Source organism: Crocodylus porosus, unplaced genomic scaffold, assembly GCF_001723895.1.
Source record: "Crocodylus porosus isolate Cpor-Errol unplaced genomic scaffold, CroPor_comp1, whole genome shotgun sequence".
Taxonomy (NCBI): Eukaryota; Metazoa; Chordata; order Crocodylia; family Crocodylidae; genus Crocodylus; species Crocodylus porosus.
In genome coordinates, this window is record NW_017728947.1 from 88,351,918 (window position 1) to 88,364,562 (window position 12,645).

At 41.1% G+C, this 12,645-nt stretch overlaps 1 protein-coding gene across 3 annotated transcripts in view; it reads left to right on the top strand.

Annotated features, from left to right (window-relative positions):
* The window catches only part of CUNH14orf159 (chromosome unknown C14orf159 homolog), a 49,417-nt gene extending 40,100 nt beyond the window's left edge, over positions 1-9,317 (top strand). For all 3 annotated transcript variants that reach the window (XM_019552408.1, XM_019552410.1, XM_019552411.1), the window contains 2 exons: positions 3,104-3,255; positions 8,706-9,317. In XM_019552408.1, the coding sequence (XP_019407953.1) occupies positions 3,104-3,255; positions 8,706-8,846 (293 nt within the window). In that variant the 3' untranslated portion in view covers positions 8,847-9,317. The remainder of the gene's footprint in view (positions 1-3,103; positions 3,256-8,705) is intronic.
* The last annotated feature ends 3,328 nt before the right edge of the window (positions 9,318-12,645 follow it).

Here is a 12,645-nt window from a genome sequence, read left to right on the forward strand (position 1 = left end):
CTAAAGTAGGGGTTATGTAAACCTGTATCAATTTAATCTGAAATAAATGTTTAAACCATCAGCTAATATTTTTGCTCATCTTTAAAATAAATACATAAATGTAGGATACAACACATACCAATACAAAAGGAATCCTAAAGAATAAATGTGAATTGGAGTGGCAAAATTATTGTATCAGCCAAATGAGAGAAAATATGTTGCTCAAGATTCTCAAGCTCTATTCTTGACTCAGTCCCAGAGTATTAAAATGACCCCCATTACCCCCAGTACTCTTTCTATGTACACTAAAGAACTGATGTTACAGGAATGTCAAGAAGTGTATGATATAAATGGTGCAACATAAGTCATCTAAATTTAATTTGGAGAATTTTGTTGGGGCTATAGAATTCCATGTGAAAGGTTTTTCCTTAGAGTGTTCCTGTAAGAACAAAAATAAAATGTACTATATTTTAAAAATAGAAAATCTCTGTGGTACATTTAATCATACAATACACAGCTATTCTTATAGACTATTTCAGTCCAAGGCAGGCATCAGGGAAAACTACGCCATTAAAATGCATCAAAACGTGTGTTCTACTATTGGTTCATAATTTATTTTTTGTGATTCTCTCTGCATCACTAGTAATCATAAAAGCTAGACCTTACTCATCTGTAGCACTTGCCAGCTGAGTTTTTCAGCATAGTACATTTCTAAGCATAAAACTGTATCACATAACGGATAACTTCTCAGAGGGTGCATCTATGCAAGACACTTAACATTGCATTAGTATAGTTTACTGCAAAGTACTTGTGTGTAAGCACATGCATATGCTTACTTCTCATCCAGCTTCCCTAATACTGAGTAAATTTGCTACCAAATTTACTTGGCATTAGTAATGGCACCATAGTGCTCGTGTAGATACCAGGAACAAAATCTGCTCCCAGTCAGCCGTCCACTAGGGGGCAGGAGATAGCTGCCTGGGCAGGCATTGCCAGAGGAGCCCAGGTGGGGATTATGTCCCTCTGCCTCAGCAGTAGGGAGCTCCAAGCCCCCTGCTCCAAGATTGCATTTGGGAAGTAGGGTTTGGGAGATCCTTATCTTCCAGCCCCTGCTTTGCCATCATGATTGGGGAGTGGGGAGCTGGGAGACCCTTATCTCCCAGCAGTGGCCCCACAATCACAGAGCCAGCCCTGGGAGCTCCCTGCTGGCGGGGGCTGGGGAGCTTGTTTTCCCCCCCAGCTCCATGCTCACAGAGCTGGGCAGGGAACAAACTTCCCAGCCTCACCCTGTGTGCCTGTGTGGAGACAATGTCCCCCTGCCCCAGCAGCAGGGAACTTCTAGCCCCCACTCCCAGATTGCAATCACAAGGTGGGGACTGAGAGCTTGTTCCCAGCCCCTGCTCCATGATCGCAGAGCTGGGGCTGGGAACAAGCTCCCCAGCCCCTGCTCCGTGATTGCAATTGTAATCATGGAGCAGGAGCTGGGAGCTTCCTGCATGGGGACAGTTTCCTGCCCAGCCTGGAGCTGGATGGGACCTGTCCCAGACCAGGACAGGTCCCAGCCAGACCCAGGCTTCACAGGGAAGCAGTGCAGCCTTTTTTGGGAAGTCCCCAGTCCTGTTGGGCAGTACAGCCTGTCCTGTTTTGGGCAACCCCAGCCAGCTCCAGGCTGCACATGCAGACTTTCCCATGCAGGTGGGGGCTGGCCAGGAACTGTTTCAGTCAGGGGTAGGTCCCAGCCCCAGGCCCCAATCAGGTGATTGAGGTATGGGACTTGGAAAGAACTGCAAGGGTGGAGTAGGTCCCAGCCCCCTGCTGCAATCCACTGGTGGGGCAGCTAGCAGTGAGCTAGCTGCTAGCTGCCCCACTGGTGGATCAGGTCAGGGGGCTGGGAACTGCCCCTCCCCAGCAGCTCTTTCTAAGCCCCGTGCCTCTGGTCGGGAAGCCAGGACCAGGAGCTCCCTGCTGCCAGAGCAGTGGGACATTGTGCCCACCCCAGCAGCAGGATGCTCCCTGCCAGCCCCTGGGCTAGCACCCAGAGCAGGGGCAGGCTATTATTTTGGGTGGAGGTCCGCTTACTGAGTTTTGGCAAGCCATTGAAGGCCACATGAAAAGCAGCTACAAGCAGATGAATATTAATTTTCTAAATTTCTGAGGGGCCCTGCAGGCCAGATAGAATGGCCTGGTGGGCTGCATCCTGCCCGCGGGCTGCATTTTGCCCACCCTGATCCAGAGGGAGCCTGGAGTTCCTCCTGGTGGTGGCAGGGGTATATTGCATGGCTGCAGGGAACTGGGACCAAATCTACTCACTAATCCCTGCATGTGTAGACCCCTACCCAAAAACCCTTACTGGGCGCGTCTACACATGATGCTACAGTGACAGCGTTGGTGGTCAAAAACCATGATGGTGCAACTATGTCACCATAGCAAAGTGTTCCCTCATTATAGCACACTGCCACAGCCACGTAGCAGCTAAAAATAACTGTGCACAGCTGGCACAGTGCAGTAACAATGGCACTGTAGGGCCACGTGTAGATGCACCCATTGTGCAGTAGCATAAATCTAGGCTGAAGTAAATGCATGTGTAGACAGACACACCCAGGATGTAGCAAACTAGTGTACATAGTGTCATATGTGAGGTATTAAAAACCTCTAACAGTTCCATATAAGTGTTTTTAGGCCTTTCCTACACCTCCCCCTACCTTTCTTACCACCATTTGGCTGCAAACATGTCACATTTATTCTGGGACAAAGTACAGTCATATAGACACCAATATCTGTTTTCCTGAGATGCTAAAAGCATTTCCCAGATAGGGGATAGTAACAGTTTATCCTAAGATACTGCAATGGACTTTTGTATAGTTATCTGTGATTGCATTGTTGAATCAAAGACAGAAAAGCACTCACTAACCCTGATTAGAAGGATGATGTACAGGCAAGATACTTTTGTTCGAGGACAAACACAGGCACAATTTATCCAGAGACAAATGCAGTCTCTGTTCCTAGTCTTCGAGATTCAACTGATATTGCTTTGGGACTTGCAGATTACATTCACTTGCTTTTTTTTCTTTAAGATTTTACATTTAATTTTTCTGTTTAATTTCATAGCAACTTTCTCTTGCAGGGGTCTCTAACTGGGGAGGTTATGCTGTTGCTTGCTCTCTCTATATCCTCAACACCTGTGAGATACATGATCGCTATCTGAGGAAAGCTATTGGATTCCCCAGATTGTCCCAAAAGGTGGCTTGGGCATCAGCTCTTCCATCCGTTACTAAGGTATTTTGGTAGATTAAAAACATCAGCAGATTGCTATAGTAAAGTGAACCAATCAGCAGTTGATCACTGGTTGATCACTGGTTCTAATCCAGCCCAGACCAGTGGGTCAAAAGCCATTGGTATCATATTTGAACTTTTAGTTTTTAATCCTGGTGGATGTGTCACACTACAGCTGGCATATTCTACAAAAAAGTCTAAGGATTAGGTGAGCATAGAAAATTGTTCACTTCTTAAAGATAGATGTGCCTGCCAGAATGAGGCAGTGTAAAAATTTTTATATGTTGCAGATGTCTGTCTTTATATAAACAAGATTTCAGTCTGAGTGGTTGCTAACTAGACTTTCTTCACTAAACTAAACTAATTTAAAAACATGTAGACTTGATCTCTATGACATACCAGCTGTTGGGCTTCTCTGAGCATTTGGATTAAATTAGCATAAACAATTTGAAGGGCGCATATAAACAACTGTAGGGTTTTGCTGTTTTTTCAACTTGCACTATCAGTACCTTCCATCTTCAAATGTAATCTAACTTCCCTCTTGAATATGTTTATGTTGCTAGAAACCAAGATGATTACAGTGGTGCCTGATAGTGTAATTTTAATTGGAAATCTGCAATATTTTCCATTTAAAGAAGCCAGCCACAAAACTTGCTGTTGATTGAAATTTAGCACATGGAATTCAAGATCATACAAGATGTAATACCTGCTCTTTTAGATTATTCAAAATTAAAGGAAGGAAAGAGTATTAAAGTTCATTAGTTTTACCAATGTAGTTCAGAACTAGGCATTATGCTGTAATTATGGATATTTGCAAAATGAGAAAAATATAAAATGGTAGAAAGGGATATGAACTCATTGTGGCATGTGACGAATTATAGTTTTATTTTTTTCTTTGCCATAAAAGGTCAATTTAGCAAAGAAACAGGATCTGCCCTGGTGTGCTAGCACAATGGTTTGCAGCACTTAAATGTTCAGGAGAAGAATAGCCGTGGTTGTGGCTTGGAAAAAGTCGATACAATTTGCATGATCTGCAAGTACATCCATGTATTTATCTGCCTGTCATATATATCAAGCTTATCACGGTAGTACTTCTATGGAGATCATAATAGGTTTTACTCAACAGTTCTCAGAAGTAACATAGGCTGATGACAATCATGGCTTTATTAGCAAACACCAAAAAAACTCAACCAAAAACAAACAAACAAAAAACCCCAAAAATTGTGTTCCACACCAAAAAAACACAACAAAGCCTAGATACTCAGAGTTTATTTCTTTATGTCACGAGTTTGAATCACTGACTATTGCAAGAGTTTCTCAGACCAGAACATGCACTTTTTGCTTATTGTTGTTACAAGTCATGAGGAGATCAGAAGGAGACTATTGAAACTGTCCCCTTAGTTGTTTATTTGTATGTAGTGGTCTTATTACTTGACACAACTTGTGGTATCTATCATCTCCAAATTGAAAGAGACATGTCATTTTTTAGTTTTCACTGATTTTTTTCAGTTACAGTAACTTTTCATTCCCCTTTAATGCCATATGACTTGAAACCTAGTTTAATTGAATCAGAATCCCTGGTAACGAAATATTGTGATTAACCTCAGTCTCTCATGCAAAATTCTGTCTTGCATTTATATTTTTATTAAGTTCTACAGCTAATAGTCTGATAATGGGAAGCACCCTTGTAACTTCAATAATAAAATCTATTCAGATAAAATTCATGGGAAGAACTAGGTAGGCACAGATAAAAGAAAATTAGAAATTATGACAAGGGGCTATGGTGGCTTTAACTGTAAGCCACAAAATGGTAAACACTGCAGCAGGTTTCCTGAAGTTCAACACATTATTCCATTAAGTGTAAAATAAAAAATAAAATTGAGTAAGAAATTCCAGATAAGTTATGCTTTCAATGGACAGTTTCTGTGCAACTGTAGCAGATTCTAATACTCTGGCTAGTCGCCCAGAAAAGATAAAAAAAGCACCATTCTAACTCCCTTCCCCCCACCCATCACTGCTGATGCTGTTCTGTGCTTAGAAGTTCTGAACAGCAAACCTAAATGCAAATAAGATATTTGAATGAGCCTCTGTATACCAAATAGCTTCCTTTATCTGCATTCAAAACTCTCCCCAATATGGCACTTCTTCTATGAAACCAATAAATAATAATCCACTGCAGTGAAAAAGACTGCCATGGAAACATGGATGTCATTTCCCACCAAAAATACTGCACCCTCATTCTGCCTGCACTGCAAAAAAGACCAGAGGTGTGGATGTGCCTCTGTTTTTACAATGGAAGACAGAACAGATTCTGAGTCAATCAATTTCCTCCAACAAGAAGCATTGGAAAGCTTTTATCCCATGTTGTATTCTTAATTAGAAAGAAACAATAGACTAAAAGTGACTGAAGTACTGTGATGGATGGGATATAGTGTTCAGGAAGAACAGGCAGGGCAGAAGAGGAGAAAGAGTTTCACTTTATGATTGTATGATTATTCAGAGGGACAGTATGAAACTGGAAATAGGCCTGTTGAAAGTCCCTGGGTTAGGGTCAGAGGGGAGGGCAACAAGGGTAAAGTTGTGGTGAGCGCCAGCTATAGACCACCACACCAGGAGGATGAGGCTTTCTTCAGACAGATAGCAGAAGTTTCCAGCCTCTGGTTCTCATGGGGGACTTCAGAGCCGTAGCCACTGCCCTTCTCCCGACTGCCTCTGGCCCCGCCACCCACCTCTGTCCCCCACTACCTCTGCTCCCTGCCAGCCCTGCAGCTCCCCACCTCTGCCCTGCCCCTCACATCTGCCCCCGCTGCCTACCCTTCCCTCTCACCTTCCCCCCAACAGCTCTGACCCGGAGCATGGAGCAACCTGCTGGTTCTGGCTCCTGCTTGGCCTGGTAACTGTGGTTGCACTGATGGCAGCTCAGGCCTCAACTCCAGGCCTGGAGCTGCCATCATCTCAGCTTCTGCTGCATAGATAGGCTAGAGCCAGTAGGTGCTTTGTGCCCTGGGCTGGAGTGAGGCTAGAGCTGAGTCTCAGTTTAAGTAGTGTTAGGGAAGCAAGTGGCAGGGGGGAGCAGGCCCTGCCAGGAAAGGGGAAGGCACAGAGGGGGCAGGTGGTAGTGGGGGGCAGACACCAGGGGACACAGGCCCAGGGGAGAGGAGTGGGTGCTAAGAGATGCAGGCAGCAGCATGGCACCCCAATGGCAGGTGGGGAGGGGGGTCAGGCTGCTTGACGACTCCGCTGCTTGCCACCCCTCTTCCTGCTCCCACCACTGCTTTCCCTGTCATAGCAGTGGGGGGAGGGCAAATGTAAAACAACCCTTCAATAATTAGATTTTATCCATGGCATTTTTTATTATTTTACAAATTTTCCATGTGTAGAATTTAAATACTGTGGGGGGAGGGGGTTGTCTTAAATTCAAAGGCATCTTGGACTCAGGTAACTATGGTCTGTAGTAGTTTGATTGTTCAGTTTGACACAACATACCTTTGCATTTACTAGTTCTTTAACATAAAAGCAGCAGCTTATTTAAGGCTGCTTTTGCTCTGAACTATATCAAATGACTACGAAAAGTAAGAAAGGCAGCTAATTGGCTTGTGGGGCTGTATTTCAGTGCTTCTAGAAATGCTTTTTCAAACATTCATACAAAATTACGTTAAACATAAATATAATACTACCTTAATAGTACCATGTGTTGTAGTAAAAATACTGTAAGAGGTAGGATTTTGAAATATTGCTGCACAAATACTGTAACATTTGATAAAACAGATGACTGACAGTTTAGCTTTGTAAAGAATTGTATAGGACTTTTGGGTAAAGCCTATAATGGAATTTGCTATGTATAATTTTGCATGAAGTGCAAACATAGGGCTATTTCACATATGAAAGCAAAGTATAGTCCTATCTGTCAAGGTTAGGACATTCCTTTAGTAATTTCTACCCAAGCACAAGATCTCACACAAATGGAAAGAAAAATATTAGAATAATAACAGAAAAACTTTCCTAGCAAGAGAAATTGATTGCGTGACATTACTTACAAGGCCAGTGAACTGCATAAAGGGGAAGAAAATAGAGAGTGCCTAGGCTTTTCCTACTCTACTTTTTTTTATTAACATGGTATTGAAATAAGGTCTTTGTCTACAGTCAGTGTTAATACAAGAAGGTTCTAACACCTAAATTTAAATGGCAAAAGAGCAACTGGAACAACATTTTACTGTATTTGCAAAATTCTCATATACTTGGTAAAGGAATAGATCATTTTACTTTGAAAAGAAAAACAGAAAAGGGTGTTGCCTGTGAAATGATTTATGAAGTGTGATCCATAGGAGAAAATGCTTCACTGATCTTTATGTAATGTCTATATGGTCCCCCCCCACACACACACACTTTTAAAATATGACTGTAGGCATTTTAATTTTTCAGGTTGAGTTAGGGTTCTTGAGAACCTATTCCTCCCCTGCTTCCTTGCATCATATTGCTACTAGCCTGCACCCCACTGAGACAAGGTTGTTTTTTTCCTCGCGTATACTGTAACAGCACAACTTGGAATGCATTTTCTCATATATTTACATAACTGCTGGCCAAGACAGTACACCATAAACTTTGATTTGGGATCCAATTCCAAACAAAAAGTATTATGCTACAGGAATTTAAAATGTGCAATCATGGAGAACTACAAAGAGTAGGGATTTTCTTTTTCTTTCCAGCTTGTCCTTCTCTCATTTTATTACAGTCTACAATATGTGGTGGTAAGCTTCCATAGGTCTCTAAGAAATTAATAGACCCTGCAGGCAAGATAGGAATCCCTGAGAGAAACTGAGGAAAAATGATGGGTAGGGTACCATGTTTGTCCCAGTATTTTTCTATCCCTCTTTCTCTTCATCTATTCTTTTTTCTTATGTTCTTTCTTTTACTAATGTATCTATTTCTGGCTGCTCTCTATATTAAGAAATACATTTATTTATTGAGGAATGAGAAATGAATTTATGCCAACTAAAGCGGAACCACAAACATGCATACACATGCATGCATGCACATAGAGGCATGCAGTCATGCGCGAGTACACCAGCTCTGGCCATTAACTACAGTCAGATCCAGACTGCTTTAAACCATTACTTTCTGGGTGATCCAGATGGTGTTTAAGACACTTTGCATGAGGATGTGTCACTAAAGAGAATTCAGATTTCTGAATGAACACAAATAGATTTTTTTGTTTAGGATCATTAACAGTGCTCAGTAAAGGGTATCTGTGAAAATAGTCTTTTCTCAGTCCCTCAGCATTGAGATTTCCAGCTAACTATACTCTTTGGTCACTATAAAATGGTGATGTTTTCAATACTGCTAGCTAAAATAAATGCTGAAGAGGATGTGGTCACAGTTTCTCCAAGGTTTAACTGAAAGAGCGTGATACCATTTGCTTGATTAGGGTACTCATTATATTTTTTCTTTTTAAGGAAGAAAATTTGCTGCAAATACTTAGACATCATGGAGTTCGCAGTGGAGTAACTGCCAGTCTTGAAATGGAAGTGGATGGTCTGTCCTTCTATAGCACACACTCAGATATGATTGAAAAGCTTCTGGGAGTACTACATTGACTTTCCTTTACAGACTTCCAGAGTTACTATTAGATTATCCCCCCAACACACACACCTGCTAATAAGGAACTGCTAAAGTTGGGAACAGGCAAAATAGATGGTCCTAGAAACCCTTCACTAGCACCTGTGCACCTCCTACTCTTTAATTATTATCCATACAGCATGTGAAACTGCATCTCCATCTGGAAAATGAAGAATAGAAACAAAAAGTGACTAAAATGATTTGGCCAAGCTCACACAGGAAGTCTGTGGCAAAGATAAGAATTAAATAAAGATCTAAGTTCTTGATTGTGAATCCAGTCCAGTGCCTTCATCACAAAACTTTTTTGTCATGGTGTTAATTTTATAATATTATTTGAATTGTAATGAAACACAAGTACACACTGTGGTATTATATAACATAATGAGTGATCCATTTTTTATGTACAAATTGTAAGTCCCCTTGCATTAAAAATAGAAGTGTTATCATGATTGCTGTTCCTGTTTTACTAAACCTCATAACTGCAGCAGGAAGTAACACTTGTAGCAAATTGGATTTTAAAATACCATGATGGTGGAGAAAGCAACTGCAGTGACAAGATAGGTGTAAAACAGAAAAAAGGTAGTTTATAGCAGTGAAAGCCCAAAGTATAACTTACCTACACTTTTCCTTCAGCCCCTCTAATGGTGTGCTGCTTTGGTTGTAGCTAGTAATGGGGAGGAGGAGAAAGCTTACCTAGAGCTAGTGTAATAAGTATAGCACTGCATGACTTCCAGAAAGGGCTAGGACATAAATGTAAAGCACTTACTGTGAAGAAAACAAATATATAATGCTAGTTCCTCTTAGGTGCTCTTCAGGCCTAGGTGAAAACGGTGATGGAAAGGTAACTTAAATATCAAGAAAACTCACTTTTCACTGAGGCCTGTTAGATTATGGAACAGTCAGCTGAGAACAGAGGAGGAAGTCCAATGACTTGGGTCTCTAACAGACATTAATTTTATCCTGGGACAGTTGCTGCTCTCCCAGGAGAAACCATGAGTATACAGAAGTTCAGGCTTTTTCTCTCAGAGTAAAATGACCACTCCAGAAGAAATATAACCTGGGTACAACCAGGGTTAAAGCACTTCCTGGAGAGTTTCTCCTGGGAAAGCAAATGTCTACATGCTGACAACACAGATTGACCATGGGCAGTCTGGGTTACCCAATTAGGGCTGCCCTATGCACTACTACCATCTGTTGCCAGGCAGATTAAGGGAACCTGCAGAGCATACTGAGATGTGTGCACAGCCCCCCAGCCCTTACACACCTTGTTGCACAGTGTCATTACTGCAAGCTGTCTACTCTTCAGGGCCTCACCATTTGAATGTCTGTACACATGGTTCTGGGTAAGTTTTTCTACCATGAGAAGAAACCTTTGAGAATTCTCCCAGATTATTTGAATGTCTGTACACAGCTTTGACCATTTAAAATGTGCTGGCTTTATAACCCCAAAAGATATGTCAGATTTGAGCTTCTGTTAGACACCAGGCTCAGTGATTGAATGAAAATAATAGTCTGTACAGTACCTTGCATACGCTAAAAGCTGTTGCCAGCATAGTATTAATATTACAATGCCTTAAACATAGCATCAGTTATTCCCTCATAATGGGATAAAAGTAATAATTCTGATTAGCCTATTCTTGTTCCAGAAGGCTGGGCAGCAGCACTGTTATGTTTCTGCAGTGAAAGACATCTTGCATTCACTTCCCCTTTGAGCAGGCAGCTTTTGTTACCATTGTTAAAAGGATCATATGACTTTTGGTAACTGAGGAAAATCAGCTATATTTTCCTTGACAGTGGTACCTGTACCTCAAATATTAATTTCCTGAGCTGAGTGAAATACATTGCTATTAAAGGCAGAGTCTAAACGTGCTTTAGGTTGGAATCTTTGAAGTCTAAAAAAAAAAGTGCTCACTGACAACCACCACAGAGCTTTCAAGGCTCTTTGTATTTATTGCAAGGCTTGATTCTATGATTTGGGATTAAGTTTATGTTATTTAAAATTGTAAACATTCTTGTGATGAAGAATTTTGGAATAAAACCATCTTTACAGTTTAATGATTAGAAAGGGTTTTTTATTATTTAATAAAAAAGGACAATCTTAGTTTACTTTTGGACCACAGTATAAAGAGTAAGAAAATGGTTTCACATGAAATACTGTAGTCTTGCCTTGTGCACTATTTGCATGTGTGGCATGTTAAAGCTGAGCAGCACAGCCCTGTGGCAGGTTGCAGTGCTCTGCTTCCCAGGTGTGAGAAATGGGTCCCTTCCCCACTTGCTTCAGCCTTCTCAGTTGCCGGCCCATCTGGACTTTTTCTATCCATACTTTGGAGTCTAGGAGCAAGATCCCAAGCTTCACATGTGCCAGCAAGTTGAAAGGACACTGCAGGAAGCACAACATCAGCGACTGCTTAATGTGTTCATGTGAAGCAGACAGAGAGAGGGTGCCAGCAGATATTAAATTAATGTGTGATTAAATCTATTCCTGATCCCCAAAACTGTGCGTCCTGCCCTGCATATGTGGCATAGTAGGACACCCAATTGTTAGCATCCAGGATTAGATCTCACTGTGCCATTAAATTTAACACCTACCAGTGCTCTCTGTCTGTCTGTCTTGCATTGAGACAAGCTGTTGATTATCACTTACAACATGCAGTATATTTTCAAAAACTAGCTTTTGCCAAGAAAGATCGGGTTAGTAAGGCTCTGTGATTTTATTACTTCTAATTATAGGATATGACAGCCAGATTTGACTGAGAAATATCACACAATATTATTTTTCTCTAAAAATTCTCCCCAAATTCCCATCTCTTACTCACTGATGAGTCCCTGGTTTTAACCTAGTGGTAAAGGACAGCATTTCCCTGGCAGCAGTTTGTAGCTTCAGGTGACATTTAGGGTAACAGGCTGTCATAGGGGAAAGTTGTGGTGATATAACGCCATAGCATTAGGGGTATAGTTGTACAGGCTTAGCATTTCAGCTGTCCTGCAGGGTAAATTTTATTGAAGAACAAATGCTGAAATTGTGTTTCCAAAACCCTAACCCTTTTTCTTCTGGCAGTAGCAGTGAGCATGTAAGGTTCCAAGGATCAAATTCTGGACTCTGTTACACAGATTATTATCTGATGCTATGCTAGGATAGCTGAGCATAATTTGGCCCCAGAAATATATCAGCTCAAATAAACAGACAACAGTTGTATGTAATATGTCATACTGTGAATTCCTGTCTCATATTTTAAGCACCATGGACGTTTATAAGTAAGCCAAACATAAATAAAAGCAACAAATGTATCCTTAGGACAAAGCATGCGTGTGACTTCACTTATACAAAAAGTCTGAGCGGTAGAAGAAGGCTCTGTTTCTAACAACATACTCGTTTTGCTTATTGGAATTTGAAACCAGTGGTCTTGTGACCTAGGCAGAATAGAATTGTGGAAGGATTACAATAATGTTGAAGAACACTACAACTTAGGAGAAAAATGCATCTTTGAGGAAATCAATCTAGCCTGGTGAGAGCTCTAAACATAAAGAAATGTTAAAGAATTAAACAAACTGAGTGTTACCCTAAGCAAATCTAATCCTCTCCTGGGAGTGGGGTATGTTTCCTTTATGCAAAAGGAGGGAAGAGAACCATCTGTACTATTCTAAATGGAGTGTGTGGTCTAAAGCCAAAAGATAGTTATTCCAAGTTCAAAGTGCATGAATATGAGAGGAATGTATAATAAAGACATTATTGCAAATATATTATGTTATTGAAAGTATAATAAATAATTTAACATT